This window comes from Manis javanica, chromosome 11 (assembly GCF_040802235.1).
Source record: "Manis javanica isolate MJ-LG chromosome 11, MJ_LKY, whole genome shotgun sequence".
NCBI classification, from domain to species: Eukaryota; Metazoa; Chordata; class Mammalia; order Pholidota; family Manidae; genus Manis; species Manis javanica.
The window spans coordinates 101,187,944-101,211,321 of record NC_133166.1 but is presented as its reverse complement, the minus strand read 5'-3'; the positions used below and the strand labels follow the sequence as shown (position 1 = coordinate 101,211,321).

General features: G+C 51.9%; 2 protein-coding genes and 1 long non-coding RNA gene across 6 annotated transcripts in view; 1 reads left to right on the top strand and 2 right to left on the bottom strand.

Moving 5' to 3' along the window:
• PIGR (polymeric immunoglobulin receptor) overlaps positions 1–10,930 on the bottom strand; it is a 17,547-nt gene extending 6,617 nt beyond the window's left edge. The window contains exons 1-4 of one of the 2 annotated variants that reach the window (XM_017669902.3): positions 10,771–10,930; positions 3,674–3,770; positions 2,673–3,017; positions 673–1,329 (exon numbers count right to left, since the gene is read on the bottom strand). In XM_017669902.3, coding sequence (XP_017525391.3) covers positions 673–1,329; positions 2,673–3,017; positions 3,674–3,716 — 1,045 coding nt within the window. In that variant the 5' untranslated portion in view covers positions 3,717–3,770; positions 10,771–10,930. The remainder of the gene's footprint in view (positions 1–672; positions 1,330–2,672; positions 3,018–3,673; positions 3,771–10,770) is intronic. The other variant, XM_017669903.3, reaches the window with a different exon arrangement.
• LOC118971844 (uncharacterized) lies at positions 4,711–23,378 on the top strand. Of its 2 annotated transcripts, XR_005060537.2 has the most exons (4): positions 4,711–9,186; positions 9,404–9,445; positions 11,005–11,126; positions 23,248–23,378. It is a non-coding gene; the product is annotated as an uncharacterized lncRNA (long non-coding RNA). The 2 variants fall into 2 exon arrangements; XR_012122896.1 differs by having other exon boundaries at positions 4,711–9,445.
• Positions 19,551–23,378, bottom strand: part of FCAMR (Fc alpha and mu receptor) — a 32,562-nt gene continuing 28,734 nt past the window's right edge. Inside the window, exons 6-9 of one of the 2 annotated variants that reach the window (XM_073217022.1) lie at positions 23,056–23,349; positions 22,606–22,789; positions 21,898–22,016; positions 19,576–21,264 (exon numbers count right to left, since the gene is read on the bottom strand). In XM_073217022.1, coding sequence (XP_073073123.1) covers positions 21,107–21,264; positions 21,898–22,016; positions 22,606–22,789; positions 23,056–23,349 — 755 coding nt within the window. In that variant the 3' untranslated portion in view covers positions 19,576–21,106. Of the gene's footprint in view, positions 21,265–21,897; positions 22,017–22,605; positions 22,790–23,055; positions 23,350–23,378 lie in introns of both variants that reach the window. The other variant, XM_073217023.1, reaches the window with a different exon arrangement.

The following is a 23,378-nucleotide window of genomic DNA, read 5'->3' as shown; positions in this document are numbered from 1 at the left end:
CAAAGTCGCATGGATAGCGACATTGTCCTGCAAGTGCAGTTGGCTGTTTCTCATGAGATAACGTGACGCAGAGTGCTCTGGGATGAGAAGGAGCAGGGATTTAATTATTTCGCCAAGTTGGTGGTTTGCCCAAGCAGAGCCAAGTAGGCCAGACACTGCAGCAAAGACAAATGACACTAAGGGATGTTGGAGGAGGACATTTGGAGGCTGGGGCACTGCCTTCCTTGGAAGCTTTGAGACCAAGATAAGCCAATCCTTTCCCTGAGTGTGAGGGATGAGATGCCACCCTGCTCAAGGGTCGCGGCGAAGGGGCAAGCAGCCCCGGCACGCCCGGCCACGGCACTGGACTCCATGTTACGTCCTCACCGCGGTTCTTTTGAAACCCAGACAGTCCACAGGGTTTGCCTCTATCAGGAGCTTCAGTCTCCTTGCTCTTATTAGTGAGGGACAACCACCAAAAAGCCTTTGAAAACAGAGAAGAATCAGGAGGAAACGCCAGGCAGAGGCTGTTTCCCAGCTCTCCTGCACAGCTGCCCACGGCTCCCAGTCTGGGGCTTGTCAGTGAGCAGGTATTGTTGGCTGACTGGCGAGTATTGAATAGATTCACAGGGGTGAGTTGCACGCTCACCTGCCAGACGGCCACCTGCCTCCCCTCCCTCTCCCAGGTCTCACCTTCATTGACGAAGAGTTCCCAGGCCTGGGTGGGGGAGCCGTCCTGGGGCTGACCGTGAGAGTCAGCTCCGCACAGGTAGAGCCCCGCGTCTTCTTTCCTCAGCCCGGTGATGTGCACACTGAATAAGCCTTTCTTGTCACTGAGCAGGAGCAGGATCCTGCCCTCGAAGTTCTGAGCCCTCTTCCCAAGAGTGTTGATGATCACGTCGCAGTCTTCCCCACTGCCCACTCGGCACAGAAATTGGGCCCCCTTTGCCTTCTCTGGGTCCAGGGCACAGTCGAAGGTCACCGAGCCCCTCAGGTCTCCATAAAGCAGCTCAGGTTCAGGCTTTATCACTTGGAGGTCAGCATTTCTCTTATCATGGCTGGAATCATCCCCAGCCTGGCAGACATACATCCCGGCATCGCTGAGCCGCAGGTTGCTGATGACCAAGCTGTATGCTAACTGGCTGGTACCCTGAATACTAAGCTTTGCCCTGCCACTGTAGCTGGGGTTCACATACCCGTTGGAGTCAGTGACTAGGACACAGAGCTGGCCTATCTTCTTGCACACAGACTTCTTCTTCTGAGAATTCTCAGCCTTGAAAGAACAGTTGATGGTCACTGTTCCACCCAGGTCTGCTGTGTAGATTTGAGTGTCATTTACGAGCCCAGGACCTGCAAAATAAGGAGTAGGGGGCAAGCTGTGATTTCACTGTCTTGCGCTATAGGACTGTTCATTGTTCCCAGTAAGGCTCTGGGTATGCCTGTCACCTGGAATGCCCTCCTCCCCAGAGGGACACTGTTAAGCGTATGTCTTCCCAGGCCCAGCTTTACTGCTGTCTCTCCCATGGAGCCCTCCCCCAGCTGGCGACTAATCTCTGCTTCCTCTGTGTTCTCGTGTCACTACATCCCATCTGTGTGTAGCTAATTGTTTCCCCCCAGGAAGTCCCTGGAGGGTAAAGCTGTGCTTCATTCATATGTGACTCCCCTGAACTGCCTAGCATGGTACCTGTACATAGTAGGGACCCAAATTAACACGTTTTGAAGCAAACAGAATGAATTAAGTAGGGTGGTGGATTTTGGTGTGTTATGATACAAGTTTCTAAAATCTACAACAGTTGAAACATGCAATGGGCTGCTCTGTGAAGTCATGAATTTCTGCCTTTTACAGGGTTTAATCAGAGGCTGTGTACCTGTCGCCAGTGTCCGGGACCTCCTACACAGGGGCAACTCTGAGCTGTCCTTGGCTCTTAAGCGTCTGCTTTCTAAGCTCCGTGACCGCCTGAATGAACCCTCTGCTCAGTCTACAGACAATACTGGGTACGTCCCGAAGGAGCAAAGCATATACCTTTGGGAATCCCTCCAAATTTCCTCCAGACCTAAAACCTAAGACTTAAGACCTAGGACCTCTTTATCTTTGAATTTCCCCTGATTGCCTAAAATGCCCTGTTGTTGGGCCCTCGTCAGAAAGATCTTTCTTATTTTTCTCTTTTCTCAGTTAGAACAGGCTTCAGCACGTTCAGCAGCCCATCCCTTCGGGGTCCTGATCTTTGGGCAATAACTGATCATTTACTTTGTGGATTCCAGGTAAAAAATACCTTTTAAAAGAAGCCTTTTGGTGACCAAAGTCTGGCTCTAAAGGGTGCGCTAATGGCAGGAATTTAAGGATCCCTCTAAATCTCTCCCTGCCTTTTCTGTCTTCCCCTGCTCAGAGACCTCTTGTCCCACCTGCAACACAGTGAGAGAAGCAGTCCTCCTGACGCTCTTCGAAGCTGGAGCCTGATTAAACCCTAAAATGGTACAGGCTTTGAAGGCCTGCAAGGTTCACCAGCCCCAAGGACGTCCCATCTATCTCGTTCCCATGTTCTATTATGAAAAGTCCTTGCCTCCAGAGAGGGGAGGACTCCGCCTTCCCCACCCTGTGCCAGGACACCCTTTCCTCTCAGGAAATTCTTCCTCAAGCCCTGCTTTTACCCCTCTCACTTTTCCACGGGAACCTAAGGGGCCTGTGTCCTTACCCAGCCTGACCTCCAGGCTCACGTCAAAGGACAGGCCGCGGCTGCTAATGCCCAGGCCACACTTGTAGTGCCCAACGTCGCTCTGGGTGAGATGGCCAATGTCCACCACAAACGTGTTGCTCTCCGGGAAGTTGGTGAGGTTGGCCCTGCCTCTGTACTCCTCAGAGACGTAGCCCTCGGAGGAGATGAGGGTTGTGCAGCGGCCCTTGGCTCCCTGCCGGCACCAGTACTTCCGGGAATGCCGGTTGACAGAGGTGTCTGGGTAGTAGCACGTGATGGATGCTGAGCCGCCTTCCACGCTTTGCACCTCCTGGGGACCGAATATGGGACTCTTCATGGAGACGGCTGGGGGACAAAAGACAGAGACTTTCTGAGGCCGTGGGAGGCAGAGCTTGCTGAAAGGACCCAGGCTGCCCACCTTGGGAGATGACATTTTCCTCCTAATACATGTGCCTCCTGTGGGTTATTTACCAGCATTGCAGCTGGACAGTCGCTGTTGGACAATTGCTATGATCAGGTAAAATGACTGATTAATCATTAAATTCTAATTGTAATGCATTCATGGTAAGTCTTTTAAGGACAATGGAATGGCAAACTTATTTAATGATGTCCCTCGTTTATTAAAAAAAACAAAGCCACCCTTCGCATTTGTTATGTAAAATTTCTTAAAATTCCAAAACCACTTTGTAGATTACTTTCTTTTTTTTTCTGGGGCAAAATACTGAGATCCAGAAAGGGGAAGTCATTGCCCTTAAACCCCATAGAAACACACAGAGATGTTTAGTTCAAGGTCGAGGTCTTTTATTATTATTATTACTATTCCCAGTGGAGACCCTTCACCAGACCCCTGGCCTGGAAATGGGGAATCGCCATCTCTCATCCCAGTGCTTGCTCACCAGTCCAGTTTCAGAGAGGCATCCCTGGGGATGGGCCTGATATGGGTGTCCCCAGGGAGTTGGGTCCTATGAGGGAGGGGGGGCGCTGGGACCTGGCAGACACACCTGAGAAAAGAGTGAGCAGAAAGGTGAGGAAGAGTAGCTTCATCGCTGGTGGCTTCTGTGGGGCTGCGCCACCCGGGCCAACTTCTCTCACGGGCTGCTGAAAGACAGTGCACAAAGGGAGGGAGTGCCAAAGCCTTCCAAGGCTAACTGACCTGAGAGTTCCTGTAACACCTGCTCAGCTTGGTGTCCTCAGTAACTCACATAAATCCTGGGGAAAGAATGAATGACTCCGCCTTCCTGTTACAGCTCAAAGTCCCATTATCCCTCAGTGTATTTAGTCATTTAATAGTTATAAGTAGATGCTTGTTTTCTCAGCTAAGCAGGGAGTTCCTTTGGAATAGGGACACAGGTGCCATTTCCTCTGTATCTCTGTCCGGGAGGCACGGTCCCTAAGATCTCAGAAACAGCTGGCCAGGTGATACCTGACAAGTGGCCCCATCTCTCCATCTCAGCTGCCATCCCTGCATCTCTAGAAGGTGGAGGCAGCCTGGCGTATTTTACGTTGGGTTCCTGTGAGTGAACCAAGACCCACAGAAGAGACCTAGTAAAAATTAAAGTTGTAGATGTAGCGAAGAGGGTCAGAACCACCCATTGTTCTCTGCCATGTTTCAGGCACCATGTTAAATCATGTACGTGTGTTGTCTCATTTAAACTTGACATCACTCCTATGAGGAGGGTATTCTTATCCATAAGGAATGGAAATGAAAGACACAGGAGGAAATGAAAGTTTAAAGGTTAAGTGCTTTCCTCGAGGTCACATAGGGGAGTAAGCGTGTGGGCGGGTGGGGTGGAGGGGGGGCAAGATTTGAACCTAGTTTTGTCTGATTCTGAAGTCCCAGCTCTGAGGCTCCCCAAGGCACTGGATTGTACTATTTATACCGAAATACAGCAGTGCGCTCATCCCTTGCTCTTATTCCTGTTATTTGTAGACCCCCATCACTACCACGGGACCAGCATTCGCAGGATTTCACGGAGCCGTATCACTTCCTTTACATAAGACAGAAAGGAGATCATCAAAACCATTTTATGGGTAAGGAAATCAAGGTCTTGAGAAGCTGGGTGACATGCCCAAGATTTCCCAGAAACTTGGTTATGGGGTCAGGGTTAACAATGCAGGTGTTGTAGCCTTTGCTCTTCTGTCTGATGAGCCAGGGCACGAAGAGGGACAATCAAGGTAAGGTCTGGGGCATAGCCCAGGGCTGGGGAGGGCTGAGGGTCACAGGCCCCAGCCTGACTGCAGCTGTTCTCAGGACCCAAACTGCAGCCTAGAGGGAGGGAGAGGAGTCCCTGCCTCCTCGTGGACTTTGACAGGCTTGAAACTTAGGGATGGACTTGATGAGAGTGTTAAAGAGAAGACCGTGTAACAGCCCTGGGTGGTAATGAGCACCTGTAAAGACGAGGAAGCTCGAAGCAGAAGGAACCTGGGCATGATCGCCCAACTCCCCTAATTGCCTTGGTCCTGCCCCTGCTCCCAGAGACTCCCTTCACCAGCCTGAGCCAAAGGCAATAGAACTGTTTATCTTGGGTCTTTCTTTTCCGTGGGGGAATTTCCCAGCAAAGTACCTTATTGTTTCCTTGTGGAGATAAAGGTATTCTGTTTCCCCAGTTCTCTGGAGGAGTGAGGGGAGCGGGTTAGGGGAGGTGGGGACAGATATGGGTGTCAGGTGGCAGCCTGAAGCTCTCTTGATTCCGGTTAATTGCCCCGGGCATTTCACATCAGGCCAATGATTAACCTCTGGAGTGGGGCTTTAGCCAAAAGCCAGCGTCAGCCCCAACTGGGACGCACTCAGGGGACACTGGCTGGGGGACCACCTGAGTGGGCACAACGATCACAGTAGGAGAGGCTCTCGGGGAGCAGTGTCAGAAGGCTGGGGAGTGCGTCTCCCCTAGAACGGTGGGGATGGGCTGGCTGCAGAGTCCCTAGTGATCCGCCACTTGCCATTTGCACCGTCCATGGGTACAGTGGCAGGTGGGGGGGGTGGCGAAATGCCATCTGCTGTCAAGAGCCCAAGCCAGCAGCACTCTTCTTGGTTCTAGTTCCTGTTCTCACCTTTAGATAAGCAAGCTTCCTAACATTTCTGTGAGACAGGAGTGATCTCCCCACGGGCTGAGCTGGGCGTACCAACCCTGCTGTGGATTGGTAAAAGGGATTTGCCCTGAGCTACAGAGAGTCAGATGCCAGCTTTTCCAAACTGGGGATCCTGACTTCCAGCCTAGGCGTCCTCTCATCTGTGACACATTTGGGTGGCCATCAATGTCCATAATGAGGACAACATGCACGTGTGCCCACTACCCTTTGCACAGCACCAGGCCAGGGATGAAAGCATCAGGCATGCATAGCCACAGAGGGTGACCTTGGCGAGGAAGCACACAGTTCTGCCCAGGGGAGAGGATGGGAGGGCCAAGACCCCAATGCTCTCAGGAGCAGGAAATCTTCATGTCCCAAAGCTAAACTTGAAGCACAGTTTCTCTGCTAGCAGCTGAAAGGACCCTGGGCTTTGGGAATCATTAGAGATCCCTTCCTTTCAAAACCAGACAATCTCCCAAACCTGGAGAGTCAGGTGTCAGGGCAGCCCCAGTTCCACGGTGGCTGAAGATGTATTACAGGATTTGCTTAAGGAAGGAAATAAAGAACAAGATATTTATCAGACTCCTGTTGTGCACCAGGTGCTTTGCTAACTGCTTTTCTTATGTGGCTTCATCCATCTTCACAGCAACCCAAGAGGTAGAAATTATCTTCATGTTGCAGATGGGAAATAGAAGTGCTAGAAAGATTCCTGGCTCCCGGATCCGCAGAAGAATTGGATCACCACCCTCTCATCACTCCTTGGAGGAACAGAGGGAGGGGGCTGTTCTTTGGGATATACAGATGCTAGTACATTATGCAAGAAGGTACATTTTCTGGTTCTTAAGTAGGAGCTGTTTTTCCCTTAAACAAGGCTGGGCTATTCTAGATCATCCTCATATTGCCAAGTTACCTCCACTGATATATTCATAACATACATCTACACAGTTGTGGACTGGGACAGGGGTATAGGCCATGTTGGAGAATAGCATTTGTCTTCTTAGAAAATTGATACAGCTAGTTCCCCTTCAGTTAGAATGACTGGTCTTCAGCTCTCATGGCTTGGAGTCCAAACCTTTCTCCCTCTCATCTTAGGTTTCCTCCTTTTCAAGAGAGAGAGGGATTGCCTGGACCAGGTCCTGGCTTGGCTGCTGGTGAGCCACATGGCCTTCAGCCACTCTGGGCTCTTCACCCGTTTGGTGCATAGCAGAGGATAAGTTGGGACTCACAGCGTCAGAGGCTTCAGAGGGGACAGAGGGCATGCACTTTGGGGACATGAAGCAAGTTAGCATTTTCTGAGAACTTCCTGTGACTATGAATTTGGAGGAGCAGGAAGTGTGGAGCTCAGAGGGGTGGGAAGCAGCTGGCCTGCCTAGGGAGGAGGCTCTCCTTGGCCCCTTCCCCTGCTTCCAGGTGAGGCACTGCCTGGGGCCGTTTGGGACTCTCACTCTCATGTCCCATGGGTGCAGAGGCCAAGCACAGACTAGAGGGAGAGAGAGCATTCTGTGTGGTCTGGAAAAGCCTTGGGAGGGCCTCAGACTTGTAAGGACAGACAGGAACTTAAGAGAATTTATGTAGCTTGCATAAGCCCTGGCATGTGGGAGTCTCCAGGTAAAGGTACTGTTGGGGGAAGAGGGTCAGAGCCCCAGAGGACTGAGAGATGGAGAGCATACAGTCAAGGGATGTGGAGAATGTATGAGTTGGAAGGATTCAAGACTTTCTGGCCACATCCCTGTCAAAAGTGGCCTGCAAGACTTAAGTAGAAATTAAGCATGTGAAATACCAGCTCCACGAAGCTCTGGGAATAAGTCTTGGATTTCCAGGCTGCCTTTCAGCAAAGACTTAGAACCCCTGTTATGTACTCCATCCCGTTCTATCTTGATGTGTAGGTATTTGTCTCATACAGTCTACCAGGTAGCAAGTTTCGGAAGGCAGGGGCCGACTGAGACCAATATGGCTGTCTCCAGAGGGCCTTGTGTGAGAGTGCCTGGCCAGGACGAGCTGCTCAGCAAAGTTGGGTAGGATTGGGAATGGTCACGTGCTCATTCCCTCTCTGAGAAGGACAAAGTCAGGGCTGATGTTTTCCACTGTGCCAAATGCCTTTTTAATCTGGGCTCTCAAGGGACAGTAACATGAAGAGAAGCCTGGAATATGGAAGAGGACCCAGAGGTCCCGAGTGGTCCTCTGTTACAGACTGCCAGAAGAGTCCTGCCACTTGGGCAAAGTATGCTGGCTCAAGAAACTCGTCTGTAAAATGGGCATCATAGTCCCCAACTAGATGGAAGTGCTCCTGTTGGATGGGGGAACATGGAAGGGGGCAATGAGACAATGTATATGGAAGCACTCTAAAATGTATAGTGTTTTTAAACTGTAAGAGGTTATAATTACTCTTCAGCACAGGAGGGTGGGGGTCTGTGCACTTGACTTCCCCCTGAAGGGCAGCACAGAGCACGGACTCCTCAGCGTGGCTGGCAGCTCTCTGACTTGGGGGCTGTGTGATTTGAAGGCAGGCTACTTAAACTCTTTGAGCCTCAAGTCCTCGTCTGTAAACTGGAGATAATTCTACCTCCTATAGAGAGTCATGAAAGAGATTAAATGAAACAACATTTAGGTTGTTTATATACAGGACTTTATGTCCTGTATAATGTCGAGCTTAAAAAAAGTGAGTTCCTTTTCCATCTCCTCTCTAAAACCAACACAGCCTTCTCGTTTTCCTGTCCCAGTGTGAGAAGAGAACAGAAGTCTGTTAGCTAGGCATCTTTTGAAGACTGGGGGTGAGCTGCTAGGGTTGGACCAGCCTGGCCTGACAGAGGAGATACGCATGACGGACTAGGGTAGACATGGGGGATGATCATTACGGCTGGCACCTACTGAGTCACTTTCAAGTGCTTCACTTGTGTTAACTCATTCCATCTTTGCGGTCCCCCAGGAGGGTAAACTCTTTTCCCAGATCAAACAACTGAAGCACGCAGAAGGAAGACACGTGCCCAGCGTAATACAGCTGCTAAGTGACTGCAGCAGGATTCCACTGCAGGCGCTCTGGAGCCCGGGTATAAGCTCTCAGTTGCTATGTTACACTGGGGAGGGTCTTGAGGTTGGGAGGAAGCAGCAGAGGGAGGAGAGAGCAGGAAATCCAATCCTAGAGAAGTCAACCCAGTTCTTTCCTCCCCACTTTTCACAGGAAAGGTAGTTCCTGTGAAGAGCAACCTGAACCCAGAGCTAGGTGCCAACAGAGAAATTTCCTCCTAGAAACTAATAATAGCTGCTATTTATTTAGCATCTACCATGTGTAAGGCATGTCACATTTGTTTCCTGTCATCAGATCCATTACCTCCAAAGCTCCTTTCTACTCCACACTGCCAAAGCCAGTAACTGCGGGATCCGCACGGAGCCCACCCAGGGAGAGGGCAAGACAGCGATGAGGGGGGCTCCGCTGAGCACATGCATGGTCACTACAACTTTTTCTTTTCAAGCTGGGTATCTTGTTTTTTGGGTGAGGTCAAAATGTCTTCATGACCGTATCAAAAGGGCCGTGCCAGGATGTCATCATTTGTGTTATCATTTGCTCTTGTTGGGTGGCCTTACACCACTCACATTAACTCATGGAGTCTTGGTTTCCTCAAATGTCAAATGGGATTGTGATACCTGCCCTCCCTCCCTCCCAGGTTTGTTTCAGGTGGGGATGAGATGAAGCTGTGGAAGCCCAGGTAAGTGGATGCACTGCGTGGATGCTGCTGCTATCGCGTGATATATAAAATGAAGCCACATGTGAGGAGAGACGGGCCGTGATCACAGAGCTAGTTGTTCTCCCGACCCCTGGCTCTTTGCTCTTGCAGCTACGTACCTCATCCAGGGCCAAGGAGAAGGAGGGATGGAGAGTTTCAGGGCTGGCTCTGGGCAGACCAGAGGGCCACCTTCTGCCCTCAGCCATGCACTGGCACAACCCAGCTCCAGATGTTAAGGAACCTGTAATTCCCCGTAGTGAGGGCGGAGAGCGATGGCAAAGGCTTTGGTGCAAAACAGTACAGGTAGCTGGGGTGGCCCCAGCCCCGGAGGCAGATGCTCGAAAGGAACTGGGGGGGTTGGAGGGATGGAGCTCGCACAGATGCTATGCCTGTGCCGCAGGGCCCGTGCTGGCCTGGGGATGCCGTCAGGGCAGGCAGTAGGGAGGCCTATGTCTGAGGCCACCTGGCCGCACAGCCAGCAGGAGCACCAGGACTCAGGAATGCTGCCCATGCCTGGGAGTGGGCCCTGCTTGCCTTGCTCACTGACCCTGGAAGGACCTCACTGTCCCCACTGTAGCCAGGGCAGGGTGACATGGTACACGTTATGCCTTGGTGTGGCAGGAATCAGCTGGAGCAAAGCTGGGTTGAAGTTGGAAAGGAGCGCAGAGCCTCTTTGAAGCCCAGAACAAGGGGCTGCACATGCCCTCACCAGAAAGCTGGAAGTGGACAACTCCAAAGACTAGAAAAGAACCGGCTATGTGCCTGCCAGGCACTTTATATGCATTATTTTACCCTGGTCCGTCTGCTGCTCAATAAGTCCATGAGTAATTGAAAGTTCATTGAAAAACAGCAAGTACTTGTTATTTCACTCTAGGGGTTACAAAGCAACTTTACACACATTTTCTCATTGGAATATCACATCAACCCTGAGTGACAGGTGTTATTTGTATCCCCATTTTACAGATTAAGAAACAGGCTCAGAGAGTGATTAGGTGACTAGCCTAAGGACACACAGTTAAACTATGGAAAGGTCAGAGAATTCAGGGGCCACACTTAGCTGACCACAGACCTTCCTTCTTCCCACCTGCTATTTTGCAGCAAGGGAGTCGGGGCTTCTGCCCACAGGCATCCTTACTCATCTCTCTCTTCTCCCCCACGTGTGCTCAGCCACACGGGCAGCAGCCCTTGCCCTCCTCACCCCACGCTCTGTTGGCTGGGAGCTGGGAATGGGGGCACAGCCTGAGCCACCATCCCAGGCCCTTCCCAGATGGCATCCCCTCTGGGGATCCCAGAGCAGCCACACTTACTTTTTAGCCACTTCCTCCTCTCCCGTCGACTCAGTTTCGGGGACACAATCTGCTGGCCAGTCCACAACCCCTGCCTTTCTAGAAGCTGCCAGGAGGACACTGGATGCCACTGCTAAAACTGAAACTGTGCCGCGCTTGACCCACACCTGGGCTCTTAAAGGGACACTCTCCCACAGGCATGGCGGCTGGCCAGTGGCACGTGACTCACGGATCCCTTGCTTTCCTTTCCTTTAGGCTTTCCTGACCTTGGGAGACACTGTTCCTTGGAAATCCTCCATCATTGCAGCTGCAGGATGCGACGCAGAGTACCAAGCATGGAGACCCTATTCTGCCCCTTCCGAGCTGCAGGATTCTAGGCAAGTCACCTTCATATTTGTTTTCACCTGGAAAACAGGTATAGTAATACAAAACCTGCAGGCCAAGGGTATGGCCTAGACGTGAAACACCTGGCTCAGGGCACGGTATGGAACAGGTATGCATGTGATGCGACACGTGTGGCAGGCTGGCTCTCGGTCCTTGGTCTCCCTCACATCCCCCCACTCATTCAGGAACATCGTCCCCCATTCCCTAGGATACTTAACATGAATTGAGTCCATTCTTCACACATCTCCTGTGGAGCCCCTTTTACCAACCCCGGCACTTCCAGGAGCTCGGGGGACCGTGGCTCTTCCCTTCCCACTCCCTGGAGAAATGAAAGGCTGTGCTCCCTGCAAACGGTTGGTCTCGGGGTCCTGTTAGGACCTGGGCTGGGCACCACAGCAAAGGGGTGCCAATCCTTCTCTAGCTCAGTTAGTCCTTGGACATGACCTGGTTAGGACTCCCAGGGGGTCCCCAAATGATCTTAGGCGTCCTGTGTCACACAGGCGAAGCCCACTCCCCGACACACACACACACGTCCCCATGCCCAGGATCCTGCCTCCATCCTACCTGTGCGTGGCTGACCCAGGCTCTCCCTACAGCGTCCTATAGGCCAAACCCCAGAAGCAGAATGAGGAAAAGGAGAAATAGAGTCCCGGCAAACCACAGGGCGGTCAGAGCCCCGGGTCTTATTTTAGCTCACCACTCACTCACGCGGAGGTATCAGTCCGCAATCATGCATTTGTATGGCGAGAAAGAAACTGCGTTTGCTATTACGGAATTTAATTTCAGCTCCTAAACTCACAATCTTTGTGATGTGAGGACAAATTACCCGGTCACTTCCAGGCAAGCTCAGTCCAATTCCATGGCTCCCGATTTAACACAGTCTTGTTTGGATTTTCTGCCCTCCTTCCCACCTCTGTATTTATGAAAAGTCTGGGATAAGTGGGCCTGGGGCAGGGAGTGGTTTATGCCAGCGTTACTGTCAAGGCACTGAGGAGTGCCCTGTTATTTCGGTCTTGCTTTGTCCTGGTCCTGTGTTGGCCTCGTGCTCCAGAAGGAAACAGCACCGAGATGAGTGGCCTTTGTCCCTGCTCGCCCCGAGAGGTCTGTGGTCCACTCTGCTCTCTCCGTGCCACTGTTTCCGGGTTCCTTTGGGTAGGACTGCGGGGCCCCCTCAGCCCTTCCTGGCCCTTCTTCGGGTGGAGTGAGTCTGGCGCATCTGCATCTTTCTGAGGCCTTCGGGAGATCCTGCGCAGCAGAGCCTCATTGTCCCCTAAGGCCCCTGTAGCCTGTGTGCCCCACTGGCGGCTGCAGTGAGCCGGTGGGGCTGCTGATCACCAGAGGTCTATTCAGGACAAGCAAGGGACAGGCCCCCTCGGCTCTGTCATCTCCAAACCTTTCCCAGTGTCTCCATCATTGTCCATCTCCTCTCCCCGACGGCAACCCCGGGCTAAGCCCCATGGTGGTGGGCGGGCACCCAGATGCACCCACAGCTAAGCCCTTCTTCTCCCTGGTTCCAGGCCCACTAGCAAGCAGAGAGGTGGGGGGGGAGCCGATGTGGGGACAGCGTCGGGGCGAGCCTGCTTCTGCCGGGTTACAGCTCTGTCTTAGGGGCTTCCTTCTGATACGTCTCTCCTTTGGAACACCATTGTCAAGCTATCTGTGGGTTTTGTTTTCTTATTTCTCACTAACTCACTTCCCCCACAGTAAGGGATAATTAGTGTTTGTTTATCTGGGCTGCAGCGGGGTTAAGGGAGGCCCTCTGACCACCAGGACAGACACTTAGAGAGTGTGGCTTGTGAGGAGGGAGGGAAGCACCTCCGTGAAACCGCTGCGCCTCATGCCGCCTCGGGGTCCCAGAACCCCTTTCCCACTCCCTTATTCTGTGACAGCCAGACACTGGCCTAGATCGGATCCCGGTGTGTGTTCCCAGGACTCCCCAGAACTTAGCCGACTGTGTCAGAAATACACATTTACACATGAAAAGCAAGCTAACCTACTGATCCCGCTCAGGGAAGGGGAGGAGAAGTCAGTCCCAGGGGAGAGCCAGCAACTCAAAGCCCTGTGTCCTATTTTGGTCCCAGCCACACTCTAGTGGCGTGATTGGGGTCACCCAGCTTCCCCTCTCTCACTGTGGTTTCCCCAACTGGAACCCAGCAGCCCTGAAACGGATCCCCTGCATCCCAGTCCCGGGGAGAGGGACCAGCCAAGCAGATCCAACTGCCCAGCACGGCAATAACAGTGGTAACAGCGCTAATTACACCTTCCAAAGCCTAACATCACTTCTTAAAAGCTCCCCCACCCTTTTAAAAAAGTAATATGAAAAGAATATAAGAAGAACAGCCTCTCATTTGACTTTCCCGAGGCTGGGACTGGGCGTGAGTCAGCGTGGGGAGGTGCAGGGCACGGGTCTTGGGTCAGAACACATGTGTCCTGATTCTGCTCTGCCTCTAACTTGCCGAGTGACCTTTGCCAAGTCACTTCCTCCTTTAAGGCTGCAGCAGTTTCATCTGTTAAATGGAAGGGTTGGGCCAAATGGTTTCCAAAGTTTAGTTCCTAGTTCTAGGATTCTGTTTTGATCGAGCACTGCATTTGATCCCTGTGGCTGCTGAAACGAATTACTATAACCTCAGTGGCTTCAAACAATAGAATTATTTTCCCTCTCAGTTCTGGAGGTCAAACGTCTGAGGTTACGCTGTGGATGAGCCTGTGCCCCCTCCTCTGGAAGCTCCAGCAGAGGATCTCCGTGCCTCTCCTAGTTCCCGGTTGCTGCTGGCGTTCCTTGGCATTCTTTGGCTTGTCTCAGTGGCTGCGTCACTCAGGCCCTGCCCTGGGCACATACTGCCTTCTGTGTGTGTCTCGAATATTTCTCTTATAAGGACCCTTGTGATGGGGTTTCGGGTCCCCGTGGATAGTCCAGGATGACCCCCTTACCTCCAGATCCTAAACCGAATCATATCTGCAAAGATACTTTTCCCAAATAAAGTAACATTTACGGGGATCAGGAGGTGGACATGTCTTGGCTGGGGGTGTGGGGGAGAGCATTTTTCAGCCTACCACCAGCATCTACCGTGCCTATGACCAGTCTGAGGTCCAGGGAGATTTTAAACAAGTAGGAATGCGCATCCCTGTTCCCCAAGGACATGTGGCCTAACTCAGGAGTCGTCACCCTCACCCCCCTGCCAAGGAGCAACACCAGCTTGCATGATGAGGCAGGGTGCCCTCGTGGAAAATCTCATAGGCTCCAGTCTCAGAATGTCCTGGATTGATCTCCAAGCCCTGCTACCTGCAAGCTGGGGGACCCTTAACAAGTTTTTTAATGTATCTGGACCTTAGTTTTCTCATTTATAAAACAGGGCTAATTACAATTACCCCACAAGTAGGTTATAAAGATCAAGCACAGTATGTGCAATGGCTGGCATCTAAAAGGGGCTTATGATTCAGCTTCAGATGATGGGACAACACAGGTGTTCAGAACAAAGAGTGATTCCTCACTGATCAATAAGGAACCAAGGTCAGAGAAGTGGGACAACTGGCCCAATTTTTTTCAGGGAGATAATGGCATGGGGGGGGTCAAGAATTAAGGTCTCCTGGCATTGAGCATTTTCCTTCACTTCCCAAAGCCTTCGCTCTTGGGATGAATCCTTTGAATTGCGTTTCCACGGGCAGCAAAGGGCCTGCCATTTTCATCTCCTATTGATCTAGGGAAGGTCGGAGTGGGCCAAGTACACAGGTCTCTGCAGGTCCCAGCCCTCAGACTGGCATCATGAGCCTGGGTGGACCCAGCCACCAGTAGAGAAGGGGAGGCCCAAGCCATACAGTCCTTCCCCAGCACCCCTCACTGAGGATGGTCTTAGGAATGCCAGACAAGGAGGTAAAAGTGGACACATGAAATGCCTGTCCCTGATGTTTACTGCCAGCTTTCGGCTCCCCAGCTCAGGTCTTCTGCCGAGTCAATGTTTAACCCCTTTTTTGAGTCAATGTTTAATCACAGGGCAGTCAGCCATGAAATCCGCATTCCTCAGTAAACTAATAATGTAGACTCATTTTAGTATCAATCAGTGGAAAAATAGAATTGTGACAGTGAATCTACCAAAGCTAAATAACAAGCCCCTCCACTCCCTTCTAAGGACATTGACTGGGATTATCCATACCCAAGTAACTCTGCCCTCACCATTAGCAGATAATAATCTGCTCTCTCCTGATTTTAGCTGTCATCCATTGGCAGGAACACAGCATTTACTCTCCCTGTTCCAATTTTGCCTTTTGGGCTGGGGACAGCCCGTGGCCATGAGATGGGGATGGCTGCCTTTGTTGCCCCGCTGTGAGCTGCTGGCAGGCAACGTGCTCCACAGGGCAGTGCCTGCTGGGGACCCCACTGAGGGAGTGGGGACTGGGGCAGTCCAGCTGGCTGAACTCTGGCAAGTTTTTTGGGAGTTTCTAAGCCCAGACTTATATTTGGAGGCCTTTTCCCAGGTGAGTCTCCCGTGTTCGGTAGTAGAAGGAAGAAAGTGAATTATACACCCTCCATATCTGCCTGGCTATTGGCTGATGTCAGAGGGGCTCTTCAGGGCCCTTCGGAAGCTTGGGGCATAGCATTGATGACCTGGCAGCATAGTGTCAATGCCAAGGGCAGCCTGAATGAGGGGGGAGTCAGGGTGGCCCAGCAAGTGGCCGACACATGGGGGGTGTGAGAGGTCTGTGATCAGATGAGTGGTTCTAGTCCCCGGATGTTGCCAGAGAGGCTGACTTACCAGGCAGAAGAGCACACGGGAGCCTCAGATATTTTCTCTTTGCTACAGGAGCTCACTGAGCCACCTCCTTCTCCCTGACTACCTGCCTCTCCATGTCATTGACCAGATGATATCCAATCCCTTGGCTGTTTTCCTAGCTCTGTTGACTCCCAATCAGAGTGCAAATTTCTTCTGGGGTTCTGGGGTCGGAGTTGTCTGTACTCCTTATCATTTTGGCTAGTGGAGGAGTGCTTGGCAGCAACTGTGATGTGAGCCCCCAAGACCAGTGGGGTCCCAGTCTGAGGAGCCATTGTGGAGGATAAGTGATGGAGAAAGAACATGATAGAACCCAGAGGTGCAAAGTTGGCTTTCCAAGGGCCCTCTCAGTTCCCCCCGGGCCGGGCCTGGGGCCCCAGGGACTTTTATTCTCTGGTTCTGAGAGGCAGGAACAAATGAAAAAACATTTTGAGGTTACCAAACCACTCTCTTGCCCTCTCTTACCTCCATACCCTGGCCAGGGAGGGGCGGAAGGAGGAAGATTTTTGGAGTAGACATCCAAAGTCAACAGGTGGAGTGTCAGGTGACAGGGCCCAGCCTCTCTCATAAGCCATCAGGGTCCCTCCGGGGGACTTGCAGTTTCCTTGTTCCTGCTCTGAGCCTGGCCTTCAGCCCAGGGTTTGCCTGGCAGGCAGCCACTGGAAAAATATCCCCTGCAGCCTGTGCCCATCTGAGCCTCAACATTCCCATCTGTATAATGGTGTACAGTCTGGTGATGTATGCTGTAATTGAATTGAGTTCACTACACTGCACTGTAAAGAAGAGTGCTGGTAAAATGAAGAGTTTGGACCAGTTGCATCTGCTAGCCAGTCTGCCCTCCCCATGACGGCTTTAAAGAAGAAAACTCCCCAGTGCCCTTTTCCCAAACTCTTGCCTGAAGTGTGACATCCTCAGATGAACTGCAGGGCAACTTGGACAATGCCTTTGGTCATGGCGGTGCCAGCTGTCTTCCTCCCACCTGAGATTCTCAGGGTTAGGGAGCCAGGAATCTGTGACATTAGGGCAAGTAGTGACTCTTCCGTGACCCTGCACACTGGGAGCGGAACGAGTAGCTCTGGATCCAGGCAGCAGATAAGTAAGGGGTAGGAACTGGCCAGAGGTGAGAAGAGGCTGAACACAGAACACTCTAGATGCTAATCAGGGAATGTGCGTCTCCAATAAAGTGGGACCAGGAGGCCAACGGTGGCCCAGTGCTTCCATGCTCGTGATCTCTGCGTGCCTCCAGAGGTGCAGCACAGGATCCTCGGCTGTAGCTGGCACCTCTGCTACCCACCTGGGTTTCAGTCACTCCCTCCTGGAGAGCAGGCCGTGGGTGACAGCGCATTCTCTTGCTGACAGTGAAGGGCGCAGATTGGCCTGGAGGGCCAGTGCCTTTAAGCCAGCATCACTTAATAAAACATGGAGAGCTTGATGGTGCTGGACCCTCATGGCCACCCACAGAAGGTCCGTTTCCTTTTGCATAGAAACTCCACTCTCTATTCAACGTTTGTCAAGCTCTTAGCCCTGGAATGTCTGGACCAATAGAAAAAAAATCACATAATCTGCGTGTGCTTGGCTCAAGTGTGTTAGAGGTCTTTCCGTGGCAAGAGCTTCCTCTTAGTGTCTAACTGAAGCTGTTATCAAATGGATTCTGTGTTTCCCAGACCACACTGGCTACTGGAGAAGAGGGAGACACCCCCAAAGACTTAGTGGAGAACAACGAGAAGCTGCTTGGGGGGTCAGACATTTGCCCTGAGTTCCCTGAGATAGATGGACACCCTCACAGGCAATGACGATCTGAGCTCTATTTGCACAGATGCCAGTGGGGACCTCAGGGTCAGTGACTGAATTCTTAGCTTTCAGTTCCCTGACTTTTACACTTCACTTAGCCGGGACAGGAACAAGCCGGTGAGGTGACTGAATAAAACAAGTTCCTGGAAATGATTATGAAAGAAAAAGGAAAACAAGGAAGGTTTAGAACCTTAAAGAGGAAAGGACCTCATCAGATACCCAGGCCCTAAATCCAGGAACAGAGGAAGGCAGGGCAGTGCACCGTTCAAGGATTTAAGCTGTGTCTGCAGACCACTCTGCATTCAGGTCCCAGCTTGCCTTTTCCTTAGTTTACCTTCTTAATTTCTGTGCCTTCAGTTTTCTCGTCTGTAAAATGGGCACCATCCCACCTGCCTTACAGAAAGATTGCATCAAATGTGATGAGCAATGTGAACACACTAGGGCAGGGCCTGCTGCGTAGACACCTGACCTGTGGTGGTAGCACCAAGTACACGTGTGAGAAAAGGAGACTTGTGCCCTTGCCCCAGGAACCTGCTGGACCGTAGGAAAGTCAGCGCTGCCCTGCGTCTTGGATTAGACATCTCCAGGGACACTTCCCTGATTCCAGCCTGGGGATGGACGTCCCCCGCCCCTCGTCCCGGTGATGTGCCTATCATGCCAGCTGGGGATACAAGAAGAAAGCCAAATTGCTGGTAATACCAAGTGGCAGTGTCGGCCTGCTTGGCCTCTGGCCCTTTGAGCCGAGGTCTCCTGCCCTGCCCCAGGCCTTGGTCAGCCCGCCGGAGAGACCCTGGGGGCCGCCCATTTCCTTCCTCCTGAGGATTTCATCCAGATCTCGTCTCTAATGATCACCATGCTCGGCTCCAGACTCCTGGCCCTGAGACTCTGACTGTGGCTCCACTCTGCCCCTTTGAACTTGTACTGGCCCTTCCTGCTGGTGGGCCTCAGCTTTCCCTAAAGCACCCTGACTTAGCAGCTTTTCCTGCTTCTGGAAGCAGCCCCCGACTCCAGCCATATGGCTAACCCTTGCCAGCCTGGGCCCCTCCTTGCCCTGAGTCAGGCAGAACTCCTTCTAACTTTTGAATCCAAGCCAGAAAATATTACCAGAGTCTGGAGAATGGAAGGGTCCTTGAGAAGGGTGGTCAGGGAAACTTTTGGGGAGGATGAGGTTGGATCCTTCACATCAGAGTGGGGACAGGAGATCCTTGTAATAGTTTTATGGTTTCGTGCAGGCATTGGCACATTATGGCTGTAGGGCTGGATGCAGCCTGCTGCCTGCTTCTGTAAATAAAGTTTTATTGGAACACAGCCAAAGCCATTCATTTATGTATTATCTCTGACTGCTTCTGTACTACAATAATCAGAGCTCAGCAGAGGACGGCACAGTCTAAAATATTTACTCTATGGCCCGCAACAAAGAGTTGCAGGCCCCTGGTTTAATGCATCAAGCTTCCTCAAATAAGGAGTGATTGGAGAAATCCAGTCCTGGGAGATCGCTTCACCAAAAATCAAGTCAGAAAAGCTGGGGACATAATGTCTGTCCCCACACACCACTGTGGGCTATTCACAGTGTACCTTAATGTATTAAAGGTTCCAGAAAATTTCACACACAAGAACCTGTTTGCTGTTTAACCCACATTTCTCAGACTCCTTTGATCTACTAAACCTTCCTTTTCCCAATCCTTTTAACAACCTTGAGAAGCTAGTGTTTAGTGGACGCCCCTGGTAAATACTAGTTAAACGGCCCGATCTTATACAGACTGGGTTCTCTGCCCATCCCTGCTCTTTAATGAGCTGAGTGACCTTGGCTGAATTATATCCCCCTCAGGACCTGCTTCCTCAGTGGCTGAATGGAGTAATGGTAGCTGTCCTATCTTTCTAGCTCTCCCAGGGTTTTCAGGCACATCACTGAGATACTGTGCATGAAAATGGCCTGGAACAAGAAAACTCCTATGTCATTGATTTTTTTTTCTCGAGTTTTGCTTAGATCCATTTTTCAGTGCTTGTGAAATGGAGAAAGCACTAGATCAAGTCATGAGTTCCCTTTTCTCATCCTCACTCTGGTATTATTGACTAGGTTTCAACAAGTTACTTCCTCCAAGGGTCCTCAGGTACCTCACCCTACACGGAAGGTTTAGGACTGGTTTATCTGTAAGGATCTATTAGCTCTGAAATTTCATGATGCCATCTGGTTAGATGTGTGCCTACTTTTCCAAAATAATGGGTCCCTGTCGTAACTGTGAAGAATGCTTCTCCTTGATTTTTTTGGGAGTGTCAGGGTTCAGCACCAGCCCTGAGGTGGTATCAACGAAGGGGTAACGGTGCTGCCGACAGCTTAGGAGACAGGGCCGAGCCTTCTGGGAATGTCTGTCCTTCAATTCTCAGCTGGATGTTGGAGCCTTCCCTTCCTTTCTCTTCCATCACTCAAAGACTGTTCTACCCGGACACGAAGCTCAGACAGCTGGTTAACAGATTTGGCAAAATAAAAGAGCAGATGCGACTCCTGAAGGGACAGTAGGACCATGGGTGGAGCAAAAGTCCCCCAACAGGCATGAAATGAAGTGGTTCTGAAGCAGAATCCACATAAAATTCCTCCTGGCTGTCTTCTCTCTGACTCCCACCCCCAACCCGTTTGCAGCCGCACCAGCCGTCGGTGACATCAAAGATGTATAAACAGTCGAACAAGAGGAACTTTATGAAGAAGGCGAGACTCTACTGAAAAATACCCCCCTCTTCCATGAATTTAGGAAAATCCCAGAAAGTCTTGACTGGGTCAAAAGGTCTACAGCATAATGAGTATGGGGACAAATGGAAAGTGATGGTTTGAGGATTGGGTGGTGTCCCTCGTGGTCTCTGTGTAGAAGCCACCTGCCTATGGAGTCATCCAGGGGACGCCCAGATGAAGGGGAGTCAGAGCACCTGCTTGCCCTCCAGGGGCCTGCGTGCATGGCAGCCGTTCAGTCACATTGAGTTGGGAGCCCTATTGAGCTGGTAGTTCTCTGGGGCATAGTGAGATGGATAAAGCACAATTAATGCCCTAAAGGAGCTTAGCATCTACTTGAGAAGGCAAGCCCAGTATTCATGAATATAATTAACTGTGGGCAATCGGCTGAGTGCATCAGAAAGTGGGCATCTAGCAAGGACGAGGAGTGATGGTGAGAATTCATAATTTCCACCCAGATAGGAAGCCCCTTATATTTTCAAACCTCCAGGAATGGAAATTTCACACATTTCCTGGGTGACCTCCACCAGTGTTTAATAATCCTTTTTTGAACCTTCTCTGAGTCACTGTCACCTTTGGCAAGTGTCTGACCTTCCTAGGCTCCAGGGTGGTCAGCGTTTACTTCCCCAGATGAAGCCCCAGCTCGGTCAGCTTCCCTCTGTACAGGTTGAGACAGAATGACAAGCGGCTGGAGTCACAGTGTTTGGTCCTGGTTCTCCTTCCATGGTGTCTGAGCAGCTGATCCTTCCATCTTCAAGGTCCAGGGTCCTTCTCCGGGACAGACAGGCTGGCATGCCAGGAGGTGTGTCATCTGAAGCAAGGTGACTCCTGCCGCCCTTCCTGCCTCCTGAGCTGCACAGATACAGGGCAGGCTGTGAGGGTCCTAGGCACTGAATTTGATTCCTGAGAATGCCTCTCCCCCCAGCCCCACCATCACCACCACCAACGCCACCACGAGGCTTCAAGAACCCCTCATACAGAATTGCATTTGAACCCTTAGACTGACAGGGATTGGGCCAGGTGTTGGGGGCCCTGGGGCCGAGACTCTTAGCCTCCTCCATTTGCTGCCAGGAAACCTCACCCTTTCTGTGCCAGATCTAAACACCATGGAACACTCAACTGAGAAGTGTTTAAACCTGGGCACATTGCTGTAAGAGACTTTCAGCTGGGCCCTGCGTTGGGTACCAATGCAGGTGTGGCCCTGCACACCTGCTATCTGGTGCTCATGTGGTCCATGGTTAGCATATGTCTTGCCATCTTCCAAGAGCTTCTTAAGCTCTGGGATGCCACTAACACACAAGTGCAGAGATGATTTGCCCTTTTGCTTGATGAGGAAGCCAAGGGTGGTTAATTGGCTCAGACTAGAATTTAGCATTTCTACATCCGGAAGTTCTGGCACCAACTCTGACCCGACCCCGTCCTAAGGATGTCTCATGGACCGAGCACCCCCTTCCCCAGCCTTGGGGCAACTGAAACTCAACTCACACATCTGCTTTCTCCGGAGCTTCCTCTGCAGTAGAGCAAGAGCCACAAACATAAGGGGGAGCAGCATGGTAGAGACCGGAGTCAGGACCCGAGAAATGTTTTTCTCTTCTGGAGAAGCACTGGAGTAGAAGTAGCGGGAGCGGCGGAGGGAAGAGCACAGGAGAGGGGCATTGGAGCCGCACAGGAGGCTGAGGACCATTTGGCCCTTGCCCCTCCTTTCACAGGCTAGAAGCTGTGCCTTCATCCCTGGGGCAGGTTAACAGCAGATCCGGGACCAGAACCCCTGAATCCTGTCCCTATTCTGCCACCTGCGTGGGGGCCCACCAATGCCCCATTCCAGCATGGAGAGCTGAGTGAGCGTCGGGGAGCCCATGCTTGGCCCTGGGCGCTGCCGTGATCTCCTGTGGCTTCAGCGGGTCCCCTCCCCTCTTGGGACCTTCTGTTCCTCATCTTTAAAAAAGTCCCGAAGGTTCCACCTGAGTATTCTGTGATTCTACTGTTTAGATATTTGCTTGAAAACCACATGAAAATACTCTGCATTCTCCTAGCAGGGAGCCTTGAATGAGGGCAGGTGTCTGGCTTTTATGTCCCTTGCCCTTTACTGACTTGTGGTTACAAAGGGAGAGAAGTGAGCAGTTGGAGGAGGCTCCGGAAGTCAGGAACAGGGCAGTGTGGAGCCCCAACCCAGAGAAGGGCCTGGGGGTTTACCTTTTCATGGAGGACCCCTTCCCCAGGGGCCTCTGGGGCCCTGATGCCGGGGCCTGGCTTGGCGTGGCTTGGGGACCACTGTCTCCGTCAGCCGTGTCTAAGTCCCTGTCAACGCTTTCCTCTGCAGCTGCTGTCTCCAAGCCGCTGGGCCCCAAGGTCCACACGCCTGCCGATGGCATAGTTCCTGCAGTGGAGCATAGGACTCGTGCCTTAGAAACTGATGTTGCTTCTCAGAGGGTTTCCCGCAACCATTTTTCTGAGACCAGGGCTGATGGCCTAATGGTCCCCATGACCTTCCTGGCTGCATCCAGGGCTATTCTGATGCTCTCTGTTTCCTCTCCTGGCCTATCGGCTTCGGGAGTTATCTGCCTCCCTCGCTAACCCCAGCCCTACCCGCTGCTGAGCTTCTGGAGCCCCGCACCCAGACACCCTCTGTCATATCGGACACACCTCCGGTGGCTGCAGCCGGACTCCTTGGAATGGAGACGGTTGCCCAGAGGGAAGCTTCTACCCAGCTGTCTGTCCCTGGTGCTCCTGCCCCTGCTGTTCCTGGGGTTGGCCTTCCCTTAGCTGAAGCTGTAGTTTTGCTGGTTCCTGGAGTCACAGCAGCCCTCTCCCATCCTGTCCCCTGTCTTTCTGCAGTCTGTGTGGTTCCTGGGGTCCCTCTGTTGGCCGCTGGTGTTGCTGTTCCACAGGATCCCGTGAGGAGTTCGCCAGCAGCGGTGGGGAGGGTGCCGGGAGAACCTGCATGAAAGCAGAGGAGACCACCTGGG